The following is a 27290-nucleotide window of genomic DNA, read 5'->3' on the forward strand; positions in this document are numbered from 1 at the left end:
GACAGGAGTGGAAGTACTGTCCACACACCCCAATTTCACAACATCAAACTGAACTTAGAGAAATAAATCTTGTGAATGGCCCTTTGTAGCTAATGGTGCCAGGTACAGTTCTGAAAAAAAAGCAGCTGCATATCATGGGGTAGATTTTGAGGAGTATTGCTATATATAGTTTTGAATATCAGGCATGGACTTTTACAGTTTGAGTCTCCAAATGTTTGTTTTATATGTATGTAGATGGTGTGTACTTGGAGTATTTCTTTAATCAGCAGTATTGGTTTGCTTGTCTCTGCCATCTTTCAGGTGTGACAGACAGTCTGACTGTGTGGCCATGTGATGAACTGGTTTGGACCTAAAAATTACTTAACTACCATCCTTCATCAAGGTCTTACTTTTGAGTAGACTCGGATGAGAAGACAATTGGATAAATTGGCATACAGGCACAAATAAGAGGTTGGAGGAAGGTGTAAAAGTAGAAGTGGTGCAGAAAGTTGGAGGTGTGGAACTCTAAAATCCAATGAGACTTAGACCCTTCTACCTATCACCTTACTTCTCATGCTTTTTTGCTTATCCCCCTACCCTGAACCACAGTAGAGGAAGATTATACAAGCAATACTGGAAAATAACTTTTCCCTCTTAACAATGGATATTTTAGAGTAGGTGTCCAATTTTTTTTACTGGACTTGAGAGAAAGATAGGAAAGAAGCATTTATTTTCACTATGTGCTTTGAAAATTTAGTATCTTCGTTGACTTCCAAGCAAAGAAAGAAGAGAGAAAATGTCATTCAAAGAGAAGGAGTTGGCTGCACTTGCAGAACTAAACACAGTGGCTGTAAAGGTAGAGCACAGCCTTTATAAATAAAAAGCAAATTTGTGAGAGAAAGTTTAACATGCTTTCAGATACAAATCTATATTCATATTTTAGTAAATGCTTTTCATAAATATTTGTATGCTTGCAAATGCTTTTATGCTATTCAGTAAAGACTGTTGGAGAAGAGCACAGCTTTTTACAGTTGTTTGTGAAACCTTTTTTGCTTGGTCAAAAGTGCAGTTTAGTAGAGAATTAAATGAAATCCTGAGGCCTGTTGGATGCGAATCTGACCACACAGTCATTATGATCCTTTTGAGCCTCTCTGTCTGTGATGTTGCTGTTCTGGGGAATTCTTGAATGCTCAAAAATTTAATTGCCATTAGTGACATCTTACATGAACAAGAGAAGATGTATTTCTTTCAGAATTAATAGCTATTACAAATGGAACTAAATAGTGGCTATATAAGTACTTTCTAAATATAACTCTACCATTTTAGCAAAAATGGTCTCAGGATCAGTTGAAAAAAGAATGGAAAAGTATTTAGTAATGCCTTGGATCGAGTTTGTGAAAACTCTGCTATTGTAAAAGTGATTTAGTATGTGTTTTTCTTTCAAACATCCATCTTATATGTATTAGAATGAAATCTTGAGTTCAGTAATACAAGCTGCTGCTTTTTAAAAGATGAGGACTTACCCTTCTCTTCTATTTTTGTTTTTAGTGCTAAAATAAGTTTGCTAATTAAAGGCAAGTTAAATATACTGTGAACCTTGTATTTAGAAAGGAGAAAGCTCATTTTTTGTAGTTGAACTACATAATTTATATTTGATACTCAATATAGAGGTATATTAAAAAAAAAATAATTTTCAAGGCTATCGTGATCACATAATCTTCATTCCATTAGAGTAGGTATGCAGTGAAATTAATTTCTGGCCACAGTCCATTCTACAGGAATTAGGCACTCACACACATGGGAAATCATGATGAGCATCTTTATTGGTCGTGTCAGGGAAGTTCAACAATAGCAGGGGAAAATCTATCCATTTTATATCTATGTAAATATTTCAAATTGGATTTTAGTTATGTGCCACAAAACTAGAAAAATTTTAGCTGCATCAGTACAACCTGCACTGTGATGTAGCATAGATTAATATTGTCTGTAGTTACCAATGCCCTGAATACCTTGCTGGGAATATGTGTATGCAGAGTTTCTTAAAAACTGCATCAAATAGAAGGTGCTCAGAGCTCAGCCTGAGTATGGGAGGCTTTCTGTTCCTTATGAAACTCAACATTTCTGAAGATGCTTGAGGAGAATTTCTCTTGAATGTGAGCTACAGCATGAGGGAAGGCAAACCTGAAAATTGAGGCATCATTGGCCCATCAGAGGCTGAATCTCCTTTAGGTGCTTGAGCATAAAATTCCTATGAGCAAAAACAAACCATAAACCTCTGCACATGGAGATGTTGGCGTATATGTGGGAATTCATGAAACAATTATGTGTTTCCAAGTGACAGGATGGGGAAAGGATCGTATTTGCATCAGTGTTGTGGATGTTACTGAAACAATGCTATAGTTGCCAAAGGCCAAGAAGGAAACACATACTGCTGTAAAGTGAGATTAAATACCTTCCTATTCATTCTCAGTTTTGAACTCATTTTTTTTTACCCTGGGATTCTTTCAAGCCATTATGCTCTTGGAAGAATCTTGGATGCTCTCTGGGTGTGATGTAAGTCAAAAATCAAAGATTGCTATGAGCTTGATTGCTGGACGGGACACTGTTGTTTTTGCAAATGGAATGAAGCAGAGATAAGGAGTAGCAGGAGGAATGGAAGGGGACTGGTGACAAGTCTCATGCACCTCTTTACCTGTTACTTCCCAAGACTTTACTGGCAGTAAAGTAGAAGAGGTGAGTAGAGAGCATTCTGGGGGTTCAAACAAAAATGAAGAATGGAATGGAGTTCTGCAAATTCAAAAGTAGTGAAGGGCCCCACAGTTCAGGGATGATGAGGATGCAGTACTCAGAGATTTTGCTTAAAGAAAATTGGACCCATTGAAGACCTTCTTCTATAGCAATGTAGGCTGAGAACAGTATTCATTATTTCCTCAGAAACCACTTCTGTTCAGTGCATAATGACATTTGGTTCAAAAAGAGGAAACCATTTTCCCATCCGCTTCTTGCAGTGATTCAGCAGCAGATGCAGACATGCTTCTGAAGAAACTTGAATTATCCACTCTAGCATCTGGGAACAATCGTCGTCATAAGACTAGAAGCAGGGTTTTGAATGTAACGACATTATTCTAATGGTGATTTGTTGATACTGCAGCATATCATTAGTCATGCTGGAATCTTTATAAGCGTAAATGTTTTCTCAAAATAGTTCAAATGTTTAGAAAATCTATTACAGCAGTCTGACATGAAACAGTAACTTCTTCTGTTAGAATCTGAACTCCCTGAAATTTTGAATTAGTCTAGAAAATAACTTTTTGGAGGATCATACAAATTAACTAGGTAACATGTTTTTTAAAAAAGGCAAATTTAAGCAATTTTTTTACTTGAAAAGGTCTTCATCTATTATCCAGATTTACCCGCATCATCCTTATATTTTTTCCTAGTGTTTTCAAAAATAGAGTATTGACAGTGTACTGAATAATCCATAGCTAAGACTACATATTTCTCAGTATCTTTGATTTTTCGGATCTTTTCTTTATATTTAGTTGTTCAGATTCTGATTAGATGCAAAGTTGAAAGGGTCAGAAAGCCTGTGCTGTATTAATTCTGTCTTAGAAGTAAAGACTCAGTATTAATGTGTGGGCATCTTTCAAGTTAATGCATGCTGAAATTTCATTTCAAGTATTAATACACAGTGTAGTGCAAACTGATAAAAAAAAACAGCAAAAAGCCCAGCCTGCATTAGTGAATGAGCTTTAATTAAAAGGCTGTTCATTTCATCCACAATATCTATAGTGGTGGATAATTGGGATTACTGCATATATTGTTATATATTTGCTACAGTTGCATTGTTTATTTAAAAATAAGTTGTTCCATCCGTCTCTCTGGTAATACAAGCTTATTCTGTAAACTTTTTTTCAATATTTTTTCATAATGTATTATAACAGCATTTACAGTCTCATTTTGGTTTTTATGTTACTGTGGTAATAAATGCTAGGAGATTGTTTACTACATTACATGAAGCATTTAAGTACTTTAAGGATTTCTTTCTTTTGATTTCCTATAGCTTTGTTCTGTTGCAGTAATGCTTTTACAACAGACCATATATTAACTACAAATCTACTACAAATGTAGTTCCAATTTGTTTACCTTTGTTCCTTGTTCCTAATTATGCCTTTACTCATGGCTGAGGATAAAGGGAGTAAGAGTGAAATTTGAGTTACTCCCTAGGGCAGGAAAAGAAATCTTTTCAGAGCTGTAAACAAAAGGATGCTCTGTCACCATATTGCAGGAAACAATCAGGTCCCTTTAGCTGCAACAGTGTCTTCATTAGTGACACTGTATGTTTGTTGTTTTAGAAATACATAACTCATTTTGAATAAGCAGAGTTATGCATGGATCTCTATAATGTGTGTGTGCACAGAACCTTGTGAAACAGTCAGTACTCTTCATTGAGTAGTTTGATCTGTTCTGTGTATCAAAATTTATTACTTAAAATTATTACTATATTTTAAAACATTTTTATTTGGTTTGGGCTTTTTTGTTTTTGTGGTTGTTACTAATAAATTGCCCTATGTACTTAAAAGGTGAACAGAGGCTACAGAAATGGTACTGCACATTCTTGAAGTATTGCACGTGCCTGCACATCTGTCATGTACCAGAAGAGTTCAAACTATGTAGTTTTGCCTGAATACCTTTTTTTGTAGACATGCTACCTGCATCATTTCTCATGAAGTTCAGAATGTATGTTTTGTTTAAATTAAAGTCATAATTGAATGAAAATTGATGTTGACTTGTTTTGGAATAGTAAAGTATTTATAGGATGCAGAGAAAATCTCCAATATCTTCCATTATTATTCCTCTTGCTAATTTTCTTAAAGTAAGTCTGGGTTTTATGAAAACCTCCCTCTTAACACTTTAAAAATACTCTTACTCTTGTAAAATCTTCTGAAAAACAAGAAAAACATTTTAAAGCCAAAATGGACTGTTGTTAAAGGGGAAAAAAAAAGCTTCGTATCTTTCTATTCTGATTTATTATACAGAAGGCTGTTTTTTTACAAAAAAAGGGCTTTTTTTTTTTTCTTCTTTTTTTTTTTTTTCTTTTTTCTTTTTTTTTTTCTTTTTTTCCCTCCACTATTCTCAGTCTCTTTTGATCATTGATCTGGGTGACCCCACGCTCAGGGGTTTTTTCTTCATTTGACATGGACAGATTTTTGAAGTATAGCTCTCCTTTGGGAACCTCGGGCAGTTCCACTTGACTAACCTGTGATCTAATGAGCAGTAATGCAGGGTTACAGTGACCATTTTGTTTGCTTTGAGGGAGGATGGCTAGACAGAGAGTGGGAGAGAGGCGGTGTCTGCTGAGAAAAAAGATGCAGGGTGATCGAACAGTGTGAAAAAGACTTGTTAGCCCACATTAGTGTGCCTGATTTACTTCACAACAGGTCAGGAAAGGCCAAAGGCAGGGTTGTCATTAAATTGCAAAGTTGAAAATCCTGGTATTCAAAAGCATTCAAATTTCTGAAAGTTGTAAATTAGAAAGTTTGTGGTTCATGTTGAATTTGGCAGAAAGATATACAGAAGTACCAGCTTCTATAAAACATGAATGGTACATTATAAAATCATGCTGTAAATAAAAAGAAAACCAGCTTTTTAAAGTACTTTCATGGTTGACTGTTTTACAATGAGACTGGGTGCGAAAGAAAGGCCAAACACTAACAAGGTCGTTGCACTTTCTTTATGAGCCCTGGGGACCCCTTAATTATGTGCCCGTGCTGCTTATTTTGAGATCTGTAGAGTGTATGTGTACACGTGTTTGTATAATATATAATTTTTATTTGTGTTTATTAAATGCACACACAGATGTATATCCAGACATGCATATGTATGTAAAAATAAAATTTTAGCACTACTTGCCCAGGAATGTAGATTTTTAATCTTCTTCAGCATGTTATGGTACTTCTTTTTCCTCATATCCTTGATTATTTCTCCTGGAGTGAACATGAATCTTCATGCCTTTGGTCTTGAAATAGGCATAGATTTATCTTAAATTTACAAATACAGACAGACATAAAAATTGTCTTTATATACTAAAGAGTTAGTTTTCCTAATATTAAAGCTTGCTTCTGAACACTTGAATTGGACTTAACAGCCTGCTGCTTTGCAATCACAAAACCAAAAACTTTAAGCTACCTGTTCCTGAATTTGCATTTACTCTTCTGTTTCATTCACTTACTTGGCAGTGGCCTGATTCTCCATGATTTGAAGAGTACAAACAGTTGAATTGATAGCTTTTAACTCATAGCAAACTCCCATCATTGCTATTTCTGATCTGGCTGCTTTAATGAAAATCTAAGTGCAGCTTTTAGCTTTATTATCATTGTTCATTGTAGCAGTAGGTAATAAAACAAATGAGTGGTCTTAGGGGTAAGGTACTTCTTTCTGTCTGCTACCAGAAGTTTCACTAATAGATTCTTACTCCTGTTGGCTGTCAAAAGTCTGGTTTTCACTATTGCCGCATATATGTTAACTTCTAGAGTGTACTTCATAGACAGAGGTTGTTGTCTTGATCCTTGTGTCTTGTTGCAATTAGAAATACAAGAAATTAAGCAGCTGAGAACAACTGACTCATAATGAAGTCTGTATTTCTTACCTGATCTCAGGGGCTGCGCTCGTATTGATCATTCAAATAATTTCATGTTAAGGGAGTGTCTCTTCTTGGTTGAAGGGAAGAGAAGACAACAGGATGTCAGGCTTCAGTGTTCACATTGAACATTAACTTCTGGCTTTAACTTGTATTGGATTAGGTATTAATATGTGGTGCCAGATTATTTTTGGTTCATCTTGGTCATTTTTTGTTTACAGTGAATGTATGGTATATAGTTTTACCTCCTGATAACCTGAGGTTTAAGTGACAGTTGAATGTGGGTAGCAAAGTACTTTTTTTGTATTCAGTGCTGCATTTCTCGACTAATTCCCCAGTATGTCACTGTTGTTTCTAACACATTTTAAAATTCACTTGTTATTAGAATTTGGAATAGAATTAGTTTATTTTGAAACAGCATGGTGTTCAAAGTGGCTTAATTGTTACTATACCCAGAGACTAGTCTCAAAAAAATTTGCTGTGGTATATATGCTTCCATTTTCTCAGTTATTTTAACTGATATTTAGTTGTAGCATCTTGGTGGAGATACATTCTAGGAAACTCTGCACTCAGCTAGCTTTCTCAGTAGCTTTAGGTCATGTTAGTCAATGGAAACTTATTAGGGCATAAAAAGATGGGAAAATGTTTAACAAATCAGAATACTGAGTCAAGGCACATTTAAGCCTTACTACTATTCTCTTTCTATTGACTTTCTCCATTCCCTAAATAATGTTGTCTGTGCAGTCTCTATGCACTCTTTATTAGCTCTTCTATTTGATTTAATTATTCAGTTACTCAGTGTGTCTGAATTAAGTCATCTCCGCCAATCTGCTTATTACAAAGCATTTGGTCAGCGAGAAGAGACTAATGTCATCTTGCTGGACTAATTTTTGCGGGTGTGTGTTTAGGAATCAAGACACTGGAGCAGTATTTCAAAATTGGCTTATAAAAAAAAGTCAGTCCAAGAGTATATTATCGATACTGCCCATCACAGGCTTTGGAAGAGTAAATATTACTTACCCATCTGAAGAAAAGGGAAATTTTCATATTTTCTTCCTAGCTTTCCTTAAGATGGGAATAGTTTTTGCAGTTTGGTGCTTGGAAACGCTTTTAAAAAACACAACAATTTTGCTGCCACATAGATTGTTTTCACATGAACTTGCCAGGTATTATATGAAAAGATTAAGTTCTTTTTTGATGGTAATATTGTTGCTTGCTTCAGAAAGACAGTTCACAAAAGAAGAGGGGATATAGCCAAATGCGGGCTTTTGGAAATTTTTTTTTTCTAGTACACAGTTGCATTTTTAGAAAGCATTTCTTGTAAGACAGAGATGTTAACTTTTGATATAGGCACTAGAATGCAACATTAGAAGTTTTTCCTTTTTATCTGTATGTCATGATATAAAACCTCCAGCAAAACCTTCCTTCAGGTTAAGCTACAGTTCCCATGGGTTATCCACTGTAAAATCCTTAACAGTGTGAAGTAGCTATGACTTAATCCATGTCATGTATAGGAGGCAAACACAAAGTTTAGCAGAGCAGAAGAAGGAAAATATAGAAGTAGTTGCAGGTGCTCTTTTCCTAAAGAAAATGGGTGTGCATTCTTACATTTCTCTGAAGCCATTATTTGCATCTCATGGCTATATTTGAGAGGTATAACTCTCAAACTGTCCTAAACTGGGAATGTGGTAACTAATACGTTGCATAAAAGTGAAGTGTTATGTTCTGCCAATGGACTCTGACAATTCAGTTTTTAGTACCTGTAAAATGGACTTAAAATGTTCCCCAGATGTATTTGGCTATCTCTCCATTTGGAAGTCATTCCTTCTGTGCAATAGGAAAAAAATTTGCTTAACTAAGAAAACAAATTCAATAATGCCACCCTTTCCCTGCATAAATAAGAAGGTGGGGGTGGTAATACTATGTCTGGGAAAGGAAGCAAAAATGCATGCTTGGATATCCATTGCTGGCTGTTGTAGGGAGTGTGCTTGCCAGCAGTTTTTGGCAAGCTTATTCCTTCCAAACCCTCTCCAAACTTGCCAGACATTTAAAAAGTCTTTTGCCTGTTAGTCACCTTTCACTTACTTGTAGCATTAGAAGAAATGTTTATTGACTGAAGAACTGCCTGTTTTGAAATCAGGAACATTTAATTAAGTTTTTTGGTTTGTTACATGTTGGTTTGTTGGTATTTACTTGACAGCAGGGTTTAGTTAGGAATATCCTTACAGGCTGTTAGTAACCAAACTGGGTCAAAGCTCAAAGGGTCTGTTTTTGTGGGTAGTAAAGCTCAGGGTTTGGCTGATGTTTTTTGAGCATGTAGAAGGCATCAGATCATCAATCCGTGACCCTGTGCAGAGGGATGAATGCTGCAGAAGTGGACTGCATTCAAACAATGGCAAAGCACCGCCTCCACTTTTGGTAGAACCTGGCTGAGAGAGAATTAAAAAATCTCCTGTGTCTGTGGGGTATGTGGCACCTCTTTGTGTTAGTTTGGTTCAGTCGTGGTCTGGTGTTTAAATCCTCTTCTGTCTGGTATTGATCAGGCTGTGCATGGCTCTGAATCTCCCTAAGGCATTTGAGGACAAAACAAGTAGCGTATATATCTGAGCCCTAAAACAGAGACAATTCAGACAGAGAGGGATTGGAGGGAGGAATCAGATATCATGAAAGAGGAGAAACTTGTCCTAGGTAGAAGCATGCTAGTGGAAAGACTGGAAATCTGGCTTCTTGGATAAAAAATATTTTGCAGAACTGCCCTTCTCAGGAAGTTTCAGATTCATAATTGTGGTTCTGTTCTTTCTACTCAATTTTCTTCTCATGTTTACAAAATCTGAGTTAAAGAGAGACCTCAGGTGTAAGTCGTTATACCAGAGATGACTGGAGTTACATCTGTGGCTACGCTGCACCCTTTCTTTAGGGTTTTTAGATGGAAGGATGTCTGTGTCTTTTTCGTGCATCTTGCTCCCTGTACTTACCTGTTTAACTGAAATAGGAGTTTAGTATTGGAGCATGTCAGTCTTTTAATGTAATTGCTTGTCATCTCTGAGGTAAGGAAGCAGTCTGCTGTTAATTTTACAGTAATTTAAGCACTGGTAGACTTATCAGCTACAACCACAAAGCTAGTGGCCTTTTAATTATTGGTGATTCCAATGAGAGTTTGTATCTGAAGAACCTGCAATGGGTAACTGGAAGTGCTTGAGAATACAGTGTGTTTTGTCAGGCTGTTGTGATCAGGCAATGAAAGAACAGTTGACTTGCCCTGCTCAGGGTTCTCTACCAGGCACTCACTGTGTTAGTTGACTAAAGAAATGCTGGAAAAATCTGTCAAAACTTACTAGGTTGTTTTATGCATCTGAAAATTAATTTTGTTTCTTTGGATTAAAATTGGGTTTAAATTTTGAATTTATATTAAAAATACAGTTTTTAGTGTACTTCTATAACTATAATGTCACTTTATAACCTGTTGGAGAGCAATAGCTGCAAATTAATTGAAAGAGGTAGTGTTGTTCTCTTGACACTTCAACATTGTGTCATTCAAAACCTTTCTTGACCCTTTGAAAAAGATGTTGATTTCTTTGGTCTCAGTTTGTATTATCTTTTATTGTAATAATTGGAAATAAATATAGCACTTTCAAGTTCTGAAGTGGCACTGTTGAATTTCCTGAGACATAGGTAATACAGAGCATCTTCTAAATAGTTATCTGTCATAAAGAAATTACTCTGCATGCTTCATCCATTGTGGTATGTATTATTAGTATTAGTATGTTCCTATGAAGGATGTCTGTCCTAGAACAGTTGAATCATTCTCTGAGTTTAATGTTTTTTGAGAACTGTGATGATTTAATATTCTCTATTTGTGTGATCATTTTCCTCCTTGGCAATTCAGCTGTGGTGTTAGAGAATGCAGAAATAATCCATGGTCATTTTGCTAGTGTGTGACTCGAAAACCGTAATTCTCCTTACCTTAGAGATTTAAAATTTCCTGTTACTGTTTAGATTTTTTTTCATTTGTTTCCATTTTCTTTTGCTTGACTTTATGTTCTTAATAGAGTATTAATTCATCTTGTGTATAAAAAGAAATTGTTTCTATTTGGAAGTATTGCAGAATTACCAAGTCAGACTCTTGGGGCAATTATTCAGACTATTAGCGTGAATATACATGAAGAATGTAATTTCTTTTAGATAACAACTCTTTAATTTTTATTAATATGCAAAAAGTAGTGTCAGCTAGCTTGCTCAGTGGAGTTGTTTGCAAACTTTGATAAAATTCTGTGTTTTTCTACCCATGAAAAGAAAGCTTGAAATCTGAATCCCAGGTCTCTTTTGTGGAATTTAAGTGTTGCTTTATCAGTTACTTAGTTCTTAATTTAGACCAATGATGCACTTCAGAAGGCAATGGGAGTTTTGTTGAAGACTGCTATAAAGTGTTACTACTTGAAGTGTGTGGCAACCTTTTACCTATTAAAGGAATTTTCTATTTGAGCTCCACAAAAGACTCACCAAGCAACTGATGTAGTTCTATTGAAATACGGGAAAAATCTGCCAGAAATCCTGCAAAACACCACAGGATTCCACAAATATAGCATTTTTCAGCTGACTGCACTCCGGACAACTACCCTCCCTCTACAACAGTGATAGGACTGATCAGGACTATCAGTCTCACAACCTCTTATCAGTTTTCTCTCTTGCGTCTTCAAACTTTATTAGATGGATGCTTTGTGCAGTGTTCAGAAATAGTGAAATGTTTTCATATCTGCAGCTTTTTTTTTTTTTTTTTTCTGGGACAGATTTGATTATTCCTCACCAGGATGTTTAGAACTGTCTTACTCAAAACCACTCTGCAAGTCTAAATTTCGGCTCATAAGAGGAAAATTGAAGTCTGTTCTTGTTGAGTGAATTTTTACTTCTTGGCTATTAAAAGTCTTTCAAAAAGAGTTTGGTTCTGGCACCTTATTATTTAAAACCTCTCTGATTTTAATTTGGATTTCTAGATATGACAGATATCTAGATATGATATAATATCTGCCTGGGTTGGAAGGGACCTTAAAGGTCACCCAGTTCCAACCCCGCTGACATGGGCAGGAGTGCCAGCCCACTAGCCCAGGTTGCTCAGGGCACCACTCAGCCTGGCGTTATCTACCTTGTGAGTGGAATACTTGCTATTCCTGCAGAGGACAACTTATGGCTATCACCACCATAAGCTTTCTTTTCATGAGCTTTCAGACACTGAGGAATATTTCCAAAATAAAACTTTATCGTTGTAGTTTTCTGTGACAGGCATGGATCAATACAACCCTTCTAATCACTCCATTTTACTTCTTTAAATTGTGTTCTTGGTACTAGATCCTGCAAGGTTTTCCTGTACTGTGGTACTATATTTTAGGGCCATATTGGCTTTTTTGTATTTCATAACACTAGGAAATACATATTTAGGAAAATATTATTTACACATAGTATATAAATTTTGCCTTAGAAGGACCAAACTACATGTCTCTTGTAGTCTGTTTCTGAGGCTGGCAGGCTATTGTTAGAAAATACAAGAGGGGTTTTTTTGTCATGCAGTAGTGAGCTCCTGCTTGTCTTTGCAGACCCGAGGTTTTCATCTTAAGAGGCAAATAACAAGGGAGAAGAGATGAAGAGGAGGAAAGCAAACTAGAGGCCTAGAAAATTCCTTTTCTTTCTTTTTTTTCCCCCATGAAACTACTTCTGCAGAAAAAAAAAATATTGACAGGCAGGGTGTGCCAGCTAATGTCACCAAGCATTGAGTGGAAAGAAGAATACTAAAAAGCAGAAAATTAGAGCTGTGCTTGCCTGTTCACCTCCCCAAAAGAATTGAAATTGTCAGCGTTTGGGACTTCTTGTCAGAGACTGAGATCCTCACCTGTCTGTGGTGCTCTGCAAATCTGCTCTGGTGACCATCATCCCTCAGAAATATGTGTCTGAGAGCAATTAGAATTTTACCAAAGAATACTGAAAAAAAAATTAGGTACATGTATGTCATGTAGTTACTGAATTCTTTAAAGATAAAAACAAAGGCCACCACAGAAGCAAATTAAAGCCCCTGGGAGCTGACATGGTTATTGAAAGCTTTAACAGAGCTGCCCTGCCATAGAAACCTGCTTTCCTATTGTCATTCATTTTGGTCTCTGAAAAGAAATTTATGATCAAAGTTTTGTTTGAGCACAATGTAAGCTCTCAGATTAGATTTTGGCAAAGTTAGATGGGGATTTAGATATTTTATTTTTTTCTATTTTCGTGGCACTTGTCTTCAAGTGAGAAAAATGTTTTGCCCTTAAAATGTTTTGCCCTTAAGAAAAAAAGAATCTGTTTACAATATTTTCTTGAATTGCATTAGATCTGTGTTTCTTGTTTTATACCTCCTAATACTGTTTCCTGATGACTCCAATCTAGAGCATCTTTTGTGGGTGATGTAAATGAAAATACATAAATGAGATAAAACCTGTGTATACTTAAAATATTTTAATTCATAAGTTGCTTCTATGTATAAATCTTCCACCTTGAGGATTCTCCAGCAAATGGCCACTGTCCAATTTTTCAGTTGCTATTGTCAGAAAGAGGTTTTATTTTTAACAGTTAGAATAACATAATATAATGCTTTCTGACCATAAGAGCTAGTGACCCATTGTTTTGTTTACTAATAACTAATACAGTTTGCTTTCATCCAAGGGGATCCTTTGGGGGAAAGAAATTAAGGTGAGAATTAATCATAGTAGGAGAAGTTATTACAATTATTGAGATGTATGAATTATAGGTTCGTTTCTTATATTTGCTGTTGACTTGCTGCATAAGACTTTTTGGGAGTAGGTTATTTCTATTCTCCAGCTTATGTCCATATAGAAGAGTCTTATAAGTACTCTAAATTATAATGAAGATACATAGTTTTGAAAAGCTTGGAAATTCAAGTACAAGGAGAAGAAACATTGATTTCTGTGAAAGAAGAACTTTCTTCTCTACAAAGAAAACCTGTAAAAGATTGTGACAGTCAAATGAGTTACACAAATTGCTAAGAGGTAATTTAAAACGAGGATTGAGAAAAATCTGAATGTATACAGTTCTCTTAACATACAGTCATGCTGGTATATGCTAAAATTATAGAAGTAGCTTTAGAAATGCTGTCTCATGATGTGATCAAAGCAAAAAGCACAGTCAGCCAATTTGAGTCTTCTGTCTTGAATGCCCATGGGAATTAGGAGTATTAACTTACTCCTATACATGAGGTTTGTAAAAAGAATGGTCTAGAAGCTAAATAATGGATTTAGAAGTCTGCCTTTAAGATTGTGATTGCCTTTAAGTATTGAAAGAAAGAAATCACAATAGAGGTTCCCCCTCTGCTGGTAGAGAGTTCAACATTCAAGACATTTCAGTGTGTCTAGACGCGGGTAAACACAGTTGAGTCTGAACATATTTATGCAAAGAAAGAGCCTCTGTTACACAGTGTAAACTATTGCCAGTCTGCTAAAAGAATTTTAAAGTGAAATATAGTACAACTGAAGTTATCAAGTTCTATGTCCATTTATTTTAGCTAGCATGTAAGTAATTCATGTCAAGTGCCCAATAGGGAGTGTGAACAATTGTGTTGTCGATACCAAACCAGTGACTGTTCAGCTTGGTGTTTACTCATTTCAGTGCTGTTCAAGATTTTTGTCCTAGTAAGCAACCCTTTTCAGTTACCCTTTTTAAGAGATTTTCAATTTGATTTAATTAATCATCTGCTTAAAACATTGCCCTATGCATGCTTGTCAGGAGAATTTCTCAACTCCTTCTGTGGTGGGAAGTGCCTGTGCCAAATTTTGCATATTTACTTTGAGTACTTGTGAAGAGTGAAAATTTTAGAGGTACTGGAGACAAGAGAAGTAGATTATTTATGGTAAGAAGTAGGTACTGTTATCCGCTAGAAGGTGAACTAGCAGGAAAGTACAAATGAAAAGACAAACAAAAATCCATCTTAAGTGAAACTCTCAAAGACCTGGGTGAATTCATGCTGCCTGGCGTGTTTGTCCCAAGGCTTTTATGAAATGTAATTTCCCAGTAACCCCAACAGTGCAATACCTTTTTCTCTACCAGAGGAGAGATTGCTTATCAGGAAGGCAGATAATTCTACTCGCTCTTCACTGGTTTCTTTCAGTTTCTCTTTCTTATGTTTGGCTAGGTTAAAACTCACTCAAAGCTGCAGATAAAGTGTTCAATAAGGTGGTGAATCAATAAATTTTTTAAAATTTGAATTGTTGTGGTTGCTTGTTTACCTCTGTGTGTGTGTGAAATAAAATGTAAATGGCTACTACTTATGTAGAAAATATGCCAAGGTTTTAGGCTTTGAAATACATAATTAAATTTTTATATTTTGGTATGGCAAATATTCATATAAATTTGAGTAAGTATTTGGAATAAATGTTATTACCTATCTCAAGTAATTTAAATTTCTTGTGAATGTAATTAAGGCTCTGTTACAACTACATTTCTATTTTTCATGTATCATGTATTAATATGAATATAAAAGTTAAATTTATTTATGCAGGCTTAATGTTGCCTTTCCATACATCTAGACAGTGTGAGACCGAATGAGGTTTTATTCCCTTCAGAGATGTAAATCATAAGAGGACTGTGGATGAGTCTAATAGGATCATAGAGCTAAATCTGAGTGGAATTTCTTATAGCAAAGAAACAGCAGCATCAGGCTACGGGGGTGTTCACCTTCTTTTAAGCAATGGGTAGTCTTGAAATTCTTACATCATATTTTTGTAGCTTTTTTTACATTAAAAATGATAGACAGTGGTATTACTTCTTTCCCTTCTCCCTTTGTTTAGTATAAACTGAATGATTTTAATGTGTAGGAAAGCAAGTAGGCTTTTTGCTGCAAAATTTCATTTTGATTTTCATATTTTTAATATACTTATGGATTTATAAAGGCCTTGTTGATTATTCTCTCTGTTCTTTTGAGAAAAAACTGCTCTGGCTTTTTGATAATTTTCTTTATGTGCAACTGTTGCTTTCTGTGGCAAATGTTAATCCATATCAATTGTATTTCTCTGTTTTGGTTACTTATCTTAGATTTGAATTAAGAACAAGCATGACTTCTCAGCCTTCAGTTTTATGCTTGCCTTTATGCTTGTAAGTTCTCCCTACTGCTAAATCTATTACTTAGTATGTAATGTTAGTTATGGGCAATGTAGTTAGATATGGGTATATTTTCTCATTAAACTATCACAAAAAATAATCAGTTACTGTACAAACAAGGTTGTAATTGAAACTTTTCTGATAGCTTCATATTGTTTCATTTTCTTTGAACATAGCAAATTTTCACCTATGTTTTGAGGCTGAGTATTCAGAACTTGATTATATACCCACTTGTTATATTAGATACTAATATAAACTGGTGAAGAATAGAGTTGATTTGAAAATTTGGCTACTCCTATAAGCATGGTAAGTTAAAAAATTTCCCTGTTTATACAGCCTTTGGCAATTTAAGCAATGTGTTTTGTCACCTGTTTTGCCGTCTCGTGAAGAGCTGGAACTTTTATGAAGAAATAGAAAATATGACTTTGAATCCTTGACGTCTTTAAATAAATGCACATATTGATAGTGACAGATTGCTAAACTTGGCGTTAGACACTTAGTTGTGTTTCTTGCCAAAAGTAATCCAGATGTGCATAATTTATCCGCCTGCCATATGTGCACTGACATGTCTTTCTATAATCAACTGTCTGTTGAGTATTGTTAAACAGTTAAGTGTTCTTTATCAACTATCTTTCTGAATAATGCTAATAACTCCTTTAAGGAGATAAGAAGCAGCAAGACCATGAAAACAGCTTTCTTAAACTGAAGAAGGCAACTTTATTTTTTTGATTGTCCAAAAAGCATACAGTTTCAGAAAAAAACATGGTAAAAGAAGCATATGTAAAGCCTACCTTAGGTGGTGTTATACAACTAAGGTGGACGCATATTTTACGTAATCTCATTATGATGGGACAGATCTTTGTTGTGACTGTGTAAAGGAAGTTGCTATGGAATAATAACATTAATTAATAAGGATTTTTTTTGTATGAGGTGCTTGTTGAAAGGAGAAAATGAATTTGACAAGCAGTAACCAAACATGTCCTGGCATTAAGCTGAGAAAGATTTGTAGGAGGACATTTGTGTCATTTGCAATATTTCATTGTATCATCAGAAGAAGCAACTCCCATTTTATGGCATGTTTTGCAATGTGTGTTTATTCTTCAACTGTCTTCAGAAAGTTACTTATTGATTAGTAGAGTTACATGACCCCAGTGGAAAAATTCCTGTGTAAAAGGAGTTTCTGCCCAGTGAGTTTCCTGCTCCAAAATTCTGTTTGCGAATAGAATTCTCTTTGATCCATAGAAATATTCTCCCTTTGTTTCCTATAAGCCTGTCCTTTCACCTCATTGACATAACGTTATCAGAATATTAACATGGATAATCTCACATTCATCAATCTCTGAGTCGGATCCCAGTGTTCACCTCGGAGGTATATAGAAATGTATATGGTGGTCATGTAGAGCAAAATGCACAGTATCTCATGGTTCTGAGTTTCCCCTGAGGAGAAGGGTGTCTGGCACTGTCTGATGTTCCTGTGCATACAGGTAAGTATTTATCCCTACAGTTATACAGATATCTATCTGTTGTACATAGGCCTGTCTTTGTAGCTATCTGCTTTGGTTTTTGAACTCCCCCCCCCTAGCAGTTGCATAACTTGTGGCATGATTAGCTGCTCTTCTTCATCATCCTGGGAGGTCTCAGTCATGACCTTTCCAACTGCTGATCTTTGTCATTAAGATGAGCATAGGTGTACATAAGCTGTTGAGAGCACCAACTGTGTGATTCTTACTTCTATAAGGTCATCCACATTTGAGCAACTCATCTTGGTCTATACTAGGAAGAAGTAGAATGCCTACATAATGTCCTGAAATTGGGTTGCCATGCTAGACAAGGTAATGCAGCTATATAATACCATCCTGTTAGAAGGCATCTTTGCTGAAATGGTCTAAAGACACTCCCTAGTTTGTAGAAGCATGCTCCTTGTTTGTAAACGTTGCTGTTTAAGATTTCAGCTTAACTCTCCGATCCATGCATAGGATCTAAATTGAAATACTGATTCAGTGCTCCAAGGTGTTACACTGTTGAAGTTCTCAAAGATACTGGCTGTATAGATGTGGTGTGGAAGAGTACTGTCATGCAAATGCCACCAGTAAGCAAGAAGGCTGGAAGGCTTCTTCAGTCAAGTTTGTTGGGTGTTGGTGAATATTTCAAAATCATCTGAAGTTGCTAGGGCCTTACATAAAAATGCTTGTTGATCGTAGATTAACATTGATCCATTGCTACGTGAAACTGTGCTCATTATACTGTGCTATAGCTACTCTGCTAGAAACAGTCCTTTCAAAACAAACAAGTGAAACACTGAAAGGTCTGTGGTGTGTTCTTAGCTGCTTCTGAGAAGTGATCATCATATTGAGCTGTTTTCTAGAGAATGCAGTTTGTGTCCAATTTTTTAAGTTATGTAATGTTTACTTGTCTGATGAAAGAGAAGTAGCATACAAAATACAGGGAAACATGTTTTCTGAAGATATTATCATTGTTTCTGATGAAGGCACAGCTTCTTGCACTTGAGAAATACTGTGGAATCTATATATCCTATAGCAAATGGGCAATTTATACCTGAAAGGATACCTAACCTATTTCAACAGTTATTCCTTGCGAGGTAAGCTTTCTTTGAAAGTGTAAATGACATGTTTTGAAACGTATGTACTTTGGGGTTGAGAAACTGTTGATGCTTTGTTCTCTCACTGATTCTTGATGTTTTGTCCCTTGTTACAATCCTTAGCAAAATGATGTGAAATTCATGGACACATACACACCCATTAAAAAAAAAGCAAACCAAAACCCAAAACTTTACACATTACCAAAAAACATTGTAATTTGTGTTATTCCTTCAGGCAACGTATTTCAGGGATTAATTCACTCCTTTATTAATGTGCATTCAGTATAGTACTTTACCTCAGTTTTATAATTATTTACTAAAATACACTCTTTGTTATCTGATCACTTCAGATTGAAGAGAACTGCATCTTTGTAAAGAATTCTGGGTGAGAAAGTACGTGTTTTCAGAAAACGCTATTGTGAATTCTCAGATATGTATTAATGCTTGCACTTTATGAAATACTGTGATATTGTTTGTATCTTAGCTAGTTTTCTAAACCTCTGAGAAGCCTTTAGCCTCCACAAACCACAGACATATGTCTTATATGAAAAAATCTCTTCTGTTCTGATTAGTAATGTCCTGAACATGATAGAGCCATCATTGTTATCCAAAGAGTTATACTCTGGAATCTTAATTGTTAATTTTCTTTCTTAAGTTCTTTCTCTCTTGATTCTGAGCCAGAAACTCTTTTGAAAAAAAAGCAGTTTAATAAATATTACCACAGTATTACATTACATGACCATCTGAAAATTAATAATTGTGGCATTTTGAAATTCTTATCACTGATCATTTGGTCAGGATTGGTGACATCCTGGCCACTTCTAACATGATAGTTTTGTCAGTCCTGATATTTTTGGGAACTCTGAGGTGGAAAGGGGTAGTATGGAATAGAGGAAAGATCATCCAGAATTAATCTGGATGTGTGTGTGTGTTTTTACATACATCTTCAGGCAGTGCTGCAGTGAATATTATCTGAAATAGTGTATATTTGTGCACCGTAGTTCTGCCGCCCAGCAGCATTTAGTCACTGTAGTTTGTCTTCAGTTAGATTTACCAAAAGGCTAATTAACATACTAGAAAAGTGGTTTTGGCCCATGAAGAGCTAGCCTGACAACTGAACTCATTACATTTCCATCTATCTGTCTTGCTAGAGTAGGCAAGACCCTGGATTGACTATAGTTTGAAAGGTTAGTTGAAAAGATTAAAGGTGACTTGTAAATGGAAAATGGCAACTTTGCACTTTTGAATTCTAAACACATCTGGTCTAGTGTTCCTCTTGCCTCTGAGTGGTAGGTCTGCCAAGACTTGTTGCAGACTTTGTAGAGCAGTAATAATAAACCTGTTCAGAGGTTTAAAAGAACTTGGCATGCCATATGACAGGTTCTCGAGTAGTTTGTCAGGAGCCAAGTGTACTGTAATAGACCCTTTTAAAATTGTTGGCTTACACGAAAACTGGAGATGTCTGCATTTTCTCCTTCATTCCCCCCTTCCTGTGAACTACAAAAGGCAGATGATTTTATTAAAATGCTTCTTCAGTGCATGTTATTGAGCTGCTAAAGAGACCAATAGATAAACATTATTGTAAGTTTGCAGATGCACTCTCATTTATGCCTGTAGGCAAGATAAATTTATCTACTTATGTTAAAAGACTTTTAATCAGATAATCTGTTATTGCAAGCAGTTTAGATCATGAAGTGAGTAGTTTTTCAACAGGCCTTTACAATGTGTATAGACTTTGCTGGTCCTGTTCTTCATCATGAGAAACGTAAGACACAGTCAGGTGTAAGGAACATAAGCAGTATACTTTTCACTCTTGCCTTCAATTAAGTGTATGTAACTGTAGACAAATAAAATACTTCTACAGGAATATACAATATACAAAATATTACTTGTTATATTGCAGAGAAAACAACAGATCCAGGTGTTTGGATAACAACATTCTTCTAAAGAAGTAAGAAAATGGCAGGAGGACTGAAATATGTACAAATAAAAAAACACATAAAGAATCACACAAAGAATTTTGACCCTTTTTCCTAGAAACAATGGAGATTGAGATTATAATAGAGGGGTAAGCCTGTAACATCCAGCATGAGTTTTCCTGTGCTGAAAAGATACGTGCTTTTATGAAGAATGAGTTGTCTTACTGTGGTGTACAAGTTTGTGCTGGTCTTTATTCCCAGTCTTTTTGCTGGTGTTACAGAATTTGGACTTTACACAATAAAATCTGTCGTTTAGTATATGGAAACCTTACTCACCTTTGACATCCTCTACTGCTCTTCTGGAAAGATTAAGCTTTTCTGAGTGCATCTTCATCTTATCCAAGATGAGCCAAAAAGTGAATGCCACACATAGATGCTCTAAGTGGTTGGATAAAAAATTTCTCTGAGAAGAAATCCTATGTTCATGCTTCTTTCTTGCATAAAGGTCAAGCATTTAACTGGTTGTCAAATTCCTGGTACAGGAACGTGTGGTTGAACAAAAAACTTTGGGACACAGTCACTTCAGTCTAGCTGTGTCATTCATCTTGGTTTTAGTCTTTTTTCCTCTCTTTGTGATGGAGAGTTCCCTAAAGAAGGGATAGCTTAGAAGAAATCAGGGAAATCCCAGGCCTTATTTATCTCTCAGAATCAGTCCTTTTAAAATTGCATTTTATTTTAAATTTTTTTAATTTCCAAATTATTTATATATTGTGCATAGTAGATTTAACAGTCTTAATGCTCCCAATATTTTCAAATACTATCACTTTCGACATTGCCGTATTCCCTTAGTAGTGCCGAGAAAGTTTGTTTTTGTTGTTGTTTCAGTGTGTGGGGGGATTTGGGTGTTGGGAGGTTAAAAATTGTTGGGTTGATTGTTGTTTTCAATTCTTTTAAGCCACTGAAACTCCACTAGTGACAGGAAAAATCACGTTGTCATGCCAGTAACGACTGTTTAACATTATAGCATCCTGAAGAAAGCTACTTTCCAGCTTAATATAAACGGGGGACAAAACAGCAGGGAAAGGAGAGAGAAACTTGAGAACCACAGGAGATTTTAGTGGATTAAAAGAAAACTTGAGGACTGATCACCTAATCAACTCCTCCCAGATAATATAAAAGAGAAAACAGGAGTATTCCCAGCAGGAGTACTAATCTATAGCAATTGCAGTTAAGGGCAAAACTACTCATGTATCTCCTCTCAGAGATTTCTAATGATTTGGTAATCTATAGTAATTACTATTTTTTAATACAAGAAAAAAAATAATTCCACTATCCATTTTCCGTTGATCACCTAGAAGAAATACTATCAAAATATTCAGGAATATAAAAAATACCAAAATACTCAGGAAAATAAAGACCAGTTAACAGGCCTCTATTCTCCCATCTCTCTATCCCCCAAAACCTCCTGACTCTTCCTTCTCTGAGTAAAATGTAGAGTACTGCAAACTTTGAGCAAATTTTGCACTTGGGCTGAAATGGTGGGAATGAACGGTAGAAGCTGAACTATGAATTTGACTTGTGAATGTAATCTGATACATTTGAGAAGTTTTTAGAATAAACTTTTAATATAATAGATATAATAATATTTTTCTGTATAAATTTCGCCTGAATTTTAATAGTATTAGCTTCTTTTGAAATCACTTATAATGGAAATCTGCTCTTCTAAGAAAGGTTCACATAAACGTGCTTAAGGATTCTGAAAATTAAGCAAAATACACAAGACTTTGGCTGAGGTTTTGCAAAAATAATAGGGGGGAAAGTTTTCTGAAGGAAATTGTGTTTGTTGCAGTTGTGCAGCTGCTTGGCTGCTCCTCTCATCTCTGCCCAGTTCCGACAAGAGGAGAAGCAGCATCTCACTGGGTGTGAGAAAGCGTCTCTGCTTATGTTCCTTTGCAAGGATGAGGATGGAATACAGAACTGGACCGAGACATTTGGGTCCAGTGATCAAAGCCCAGAGTAAATGCTCCAAAGAACTACTGTTAATTTAGTTGCTGTGTTACCTTTGACATTTTTCACAGAGCAGCTGAACTGGGGAGGTGGGGGGTGGGGCTGAGAAATTAATAATCACCAAGCCCCAGCTTTTATTGATTATGTAATCATAGAATGTCCTGAGTTGGAAGACACCCATGATAGTCATCAAAGTCCAGTTCCTGGCCCTGCACAGGACAGCCCCAAGAATCACTCCATGTGCCTGAGAACATTGTCTCAATACTTCTTGAACTCTGGCAGGCTTTGTGGTTTTAAAATAGTTTGTCTCTTGGCTCTGCTCTAGGAAGAATTCACAGAAGGGGTGATTAGATGCTGGAATGGGCTACCTAGGGAGGGTGGTGGAGTCACTGTGCCTGGAAGTATTTAGGGAAAGACTGGATATTGCTCTTAATGCCCTGGTCTAGTTGACATGGTGGTGTTTGGTCATAGGTTGGACTTGATGATCTCAGAGGGCTTTTCCAACCTAACTGATTTTGGGATTCTGACTTTCCCTTGGTTTTATACGTATGATGGTAAATAGACAGTACACAGGATTTTTTGGGTGGTGTTTCTGACCTGGTCGTTCTTTCCCTGGGTTCCTATATCCCTTCTTTTCTCCCTAAGCCTTCCTAGCATAATCTAATCTCATTGGTTTTTACTAAATTTTCTTTATTTGCAGAAAGAGTGTTTTGTGATTAGTATCATCACCAAAGCAGTATCACTTTCCCAAGGAAAATTCCACTTAGGTCTTAGGCTCTTTTTTTCTGGTTGTCTCCTTTTTTGAGAACCTGCTACAGTGCTTTGATGGATTTTGTGGAGATGGTTTTGTGGAAGCCTTAGTTAGTAGAGCAAAAATGGAAATGTTTGCATATAAATGTTTCCCAAATTTCTTGAAATAATAAACCTACAATTATAATCAAGGTCAATCATAATCTCAGGTCAACAGATCATACTTTTAAAAATGTAGCTTCATCAGTTTTCCAAGTGGAAACAGGGATTGTGATTACCTGCAGGAGAGAAGGAATGCACTTGGTTGTCCTGGCTGGCTCCCCACAGTCATCAGCTCCCTCCCTAGCTGAGAAGCTGGCGGTCAGTTTAGAGTTCAGTAAAATGTATGTGTATGTCGTATTACTCCTTTCAGAAGCATAATAAGAAGAATAATTGATGTGCAATTATTGCTACCTTATGTAGCCCTTCATTTGCTTTGGCTAGATCTATTTGATCCCTTTGTCAATTTGAATCATTATCAATACTGTTTAATTTTTAAATTATATATATATGAGAATACATAAAACAGTGTTAATATTTTTCATTATTATTGAGATATGCATGTACATTAATATCAGCAGAAAAATATTCTTGAGTTTGTTATCTATTCATTAAAAACATACACAAGTGATTTTCATACCCATGTCATGTTGCATAATAGTTCTGTTATCTCAGTCTCATTACTTAAAGCAGTGGCTTTGTGGCATCTCAGTGGTTTCCTGGTGTATGAGAATTTCAGTGGGCCCCACTTACAGGAGCTTGATATGGCATTTAATATGCAGAATATGAGCCAGCTTAATTTTCATACGATGTAAAGCTAAGAAAATAAAAAGCACTCAGAAGTTTCCTGCAGCAACCAGTTTTCAGTATTCTACCAAAAAAGAGTTAAGATATCTTATAATATTTAAGATCAAGTAAGAAATAATGTGTAAAATCATCCAGAGATGAAAACCATGTCTACACAGTGTTTTCCAGGCAGTTGCAGGAAGACTATGAGCAGACCGGGTGTCCTGCAGCCGTGTTGTTGTGGCACTGGTCTCAGGATGTCTGGGCACATAGCACACCACTGTTGGCACTCTTCTCTTCGTCTGAAGTCATGACTTGGCTATACATGGTTAAAGTTCAGGCAAAGGAAGCTCAGGCCAGCCTTCAGGATAGATTTTGGATACCTAAATAATGGTCATTGCAATGTACTAGTACAAAATATGTATTACAATTTAGGATTATATTTCTGTGCATATTCTAATGGGACAATATGAAGATCACATTAATTTAGGCATGTCTTGGCTCAGCTGAAAGTTGGAGCCACTGTTTTATTTGATGTCATTACTTTATACATACTTCTTCTATAAGAGACTTTTTCTACTACTGGTCACTGAGCCTGTAATTAGTAGAGAACAGAAGGTTACACTGCATTCAAAGGAACAAATGTTGTGGAAAGCACAGGACCGGCAGATAAGTGTCTGTGCTGCCTCAGCACTGCAGCCACTTGCCAGGGGAAACTTCGATGGTTTGAATGCAGGGCTTGGTGTTGTGTCTACTATTGCTGTCCAGCACAGCTGCAGGGCACAGGTGCATTTTACAGAGAAATTGAAGGGTGTCTGTCGCATGAAAAACTTTATTACTTCATTATTTACTTCTCCCGAATATCTTCTGAATTTAAAAATGTAGCTGTGCAGGAAGTTTGATCCTTCAAATTGGAATGTGAAAAGGACACTGATAAGTTGGGGTTTTTTATTACTATTTTTCTTGGTGATTTTTTTAGAAGTTCTTGTTACAGCTAAAAGCCCCGGTAATTCCTGTTTGTAAAGAGCTTTAATATTACTGAGCTTTTGCTGGGTTTAGCAGCTTTGACAACTTTTGCAGAGAGGCATCCATAATCTGGAGATGCACGTTTGGGGAAGAAAATAAGTGTTGTGTTACATTAATTGATCTAGTTTCCTGTCATGCAGCATCACTGCAAACATAGGTGCCTTGTGATGTGATGTGCATCCTGCAAATAGCTAATTGACTCTGATCTCTGTTAATTAGTGCAATTAAATCTTATAATGAAGCTTTGAAGAGGTCATCTGAATTAGATGAAAGCTGAGGCTTTACTCAGTCTCAGAGCCTTGATGTTAATTATTGAGTCCTGTGACCCAGCAAAAGGAAGACTTACTGATAATGTGGTCTTAATACAGGAATTTCTGTTGTAGTATTTTAAAAATTGTGTGGGTTGTATCACCACCTCTGTTTCACTATAGCCATACTTCAGTACATAAAATAATTAGACCAAAACCTGAGGGCACCCCTGTATTACGCTTAAGACACAGCTTCAGTTCTGAAATTAGCTATTCTAATATGAAGAAAAATTGAAATCTTAGAATAGTGTATTTATATCAAAATAGCACTTTTGGAACACAGAAATTAATCTTCTGTGACTTTCTTTTTTCCTACCTGAAGTTGGAGATTATTTGTTCATTCTATAAAAATGCACTTACCTAGTTTTATAAATGAGCTACATGATGTTAAAAATTGCTAGTTCAAGTGTCAGATTTCAATAATCAGAAAGACTGAAATGAGAAAAAACCAAAAAAAAACCCCCAACTATAGTCAGCCATGGTGAGGCCTCAGCTGGAGTGCTGTGTCCACTTCTGGACTCCTCAGGACAAGAGAGATATGGAGGTCCTGGAGTGGGTCCAGCTCAGGGCAACAAAGACAATTAAGGGACTGGAATGTTTCTCTTATGGGGAAAGGCTGGAGCTGGGCCTGTTCTGCCTCAAGAAGAGGGCACCTTATCAATGTCTTTCAGTGTCTGCAGGGAGGGGTCAATGGAGGGACCAGGCTCTGCTCGGAGGTGCTGAGCAATAGGACAAGAGGCAAGGGGCAGAAACTGATGCACAGAAGTTCCACCTGAACACAAGGAAGAAATTCTTTACTGTGTGGGTGACCAAGCACTGGAACAGATTGTCCAGAGAGGTTCTGGAGTCTCCCTCTCAAGAACCGTCTGGATACAATCCTGTGGCATGCGCTCTGGGATGGCCATGCGCAAGCAGGGAGGTTGGACCACACACCACTGTGGGCCCTTCCAGCCTGACCCATTCTGTGAATACTGATACTCTCAATCCCAAGTAGACATTTTGATGGAAGATATTTAATGTATCTAAATGATTTAGGTATTTCCCACAGTACAACCTAATAAAGACTGACTGTTATATGAACAGAAGATTGTAAGTCATATTTTCTGGAAATTCCTGATGATAGTGTTTGCTCTCTGAGACCTAGTAATTTGAAATGGAAATTTGTAACGAATCTACTTGTGCCTTCTTTATAGGGGCTTAACTGGTGCATGCTGGACAGCAAAAGATTAGGCTTATAGCTCTGAGTTAAACACTTCTTGATAGTGTCTGTCTGATCAGGCTTGTTGCATTCTTTCACTCAAATAGGCTGACTTCATTAAATTAGAGATGGCCACATGAGATACTCCTGTAATTTCAAGATTCTTTTTCCCGGATTTTATGTTCACTGCAGATGTCCAAGAAAAAAGTTATTCCAGAAGAGTTAGAGAATTAAGAGCAATTTTAGTGGACTCTGATTTTTAGGCAGCATTTATTTTTAAAACCATTTTGAGAATTTCCACAATGTAGTTTATGAAGTTGCTTTGGCATATAAAAATTATCTTTGAGCCTAAGTTCTCAACAAGCATTGATAGACAGTGGCTTAGAGGACCAATTGCTAGCTGTGGAAATGGTCTTAATTTCCTTGTATAATAAAAGATGTTTGTACATTTTGTTTGTTTGGGCATTGGAATTATGCCATAAAATCAGTGCTTGTTTCAAGAACACGTAAATACACAGAAGTTGTTTCATTTGTCTTACACAGAAGATGTGGAGTTTATTTTCAACATAGCAACATAAAATTATTCTTTATTGTTATAGGTAAAGAATAGATATATTTATTTTCATTAATACTAGGAGGCAGTGCTTTTTAAGGTGGCTAGCCAAAAAAAACCCCACCTGTGTAGAATAATTCTAGATAAGTGTTGATTAGAATGATTTTTGTACATGTATAATTTCTATCAATTATCACAGGTAAAGGGCTTCACTGTAAAATTTTAGGTGTTAAAAAAAGCCAGAGATTTTTTGCTTCCAAGCATGCAAAATTTGCTAGAGAAAACTGAGTTTATATAAGTTAATTAAGCTACTTCGTGTAAAATAGATTATAACGAATAACAAAACAGAAA

At 36.1% G+C, this 27290-nt stretch overlaps 1 protein-coding gene across 6 annotated transcripts in view; it reads left to right on the forward strand.

Annotated features, from left to right (window-relative positions):
- ARL15 (ADP ribosylation factor like GTPase 15) overlaps window positions 1-27290 on the forward strand; it is a 251818-nt gene that overhangs the window by 105997 nt on the left and 118531 nt on the right. Inside the window, exon 8 of one of the 6 annotated variants that reach the window (XM_032095498.1) lies at window positions 301-9084. The exons of the other annotated variants lie outside the window; for them this stretch is intronic. Coding sequence (XP_031951389.1) covers window positions 301-306 — 6 coding nt within the window. The 3' untranslated portion in view covers window positions 307-9084. Of the gene's footprint in view, window positions 1-300; window positions 9085-27290 lie in introns of those variants that run through there. 6 annotated transcript variants of the gene reach the window in all.

This window comes from Corvus moneduloides, chromosome Z (genome assembly GCF_009650955.1).
Source record: "Corvus moneduloides isolate bCorMon1 chromosome Z, bCorMon1.pri, whole genome shotgun sequence".
Lineage (NCBI taxonomy): Eukaryota > Metazoa > Chordata > Aves > Passeriformes > Corvidae > Corvus > Corvus moneduloides.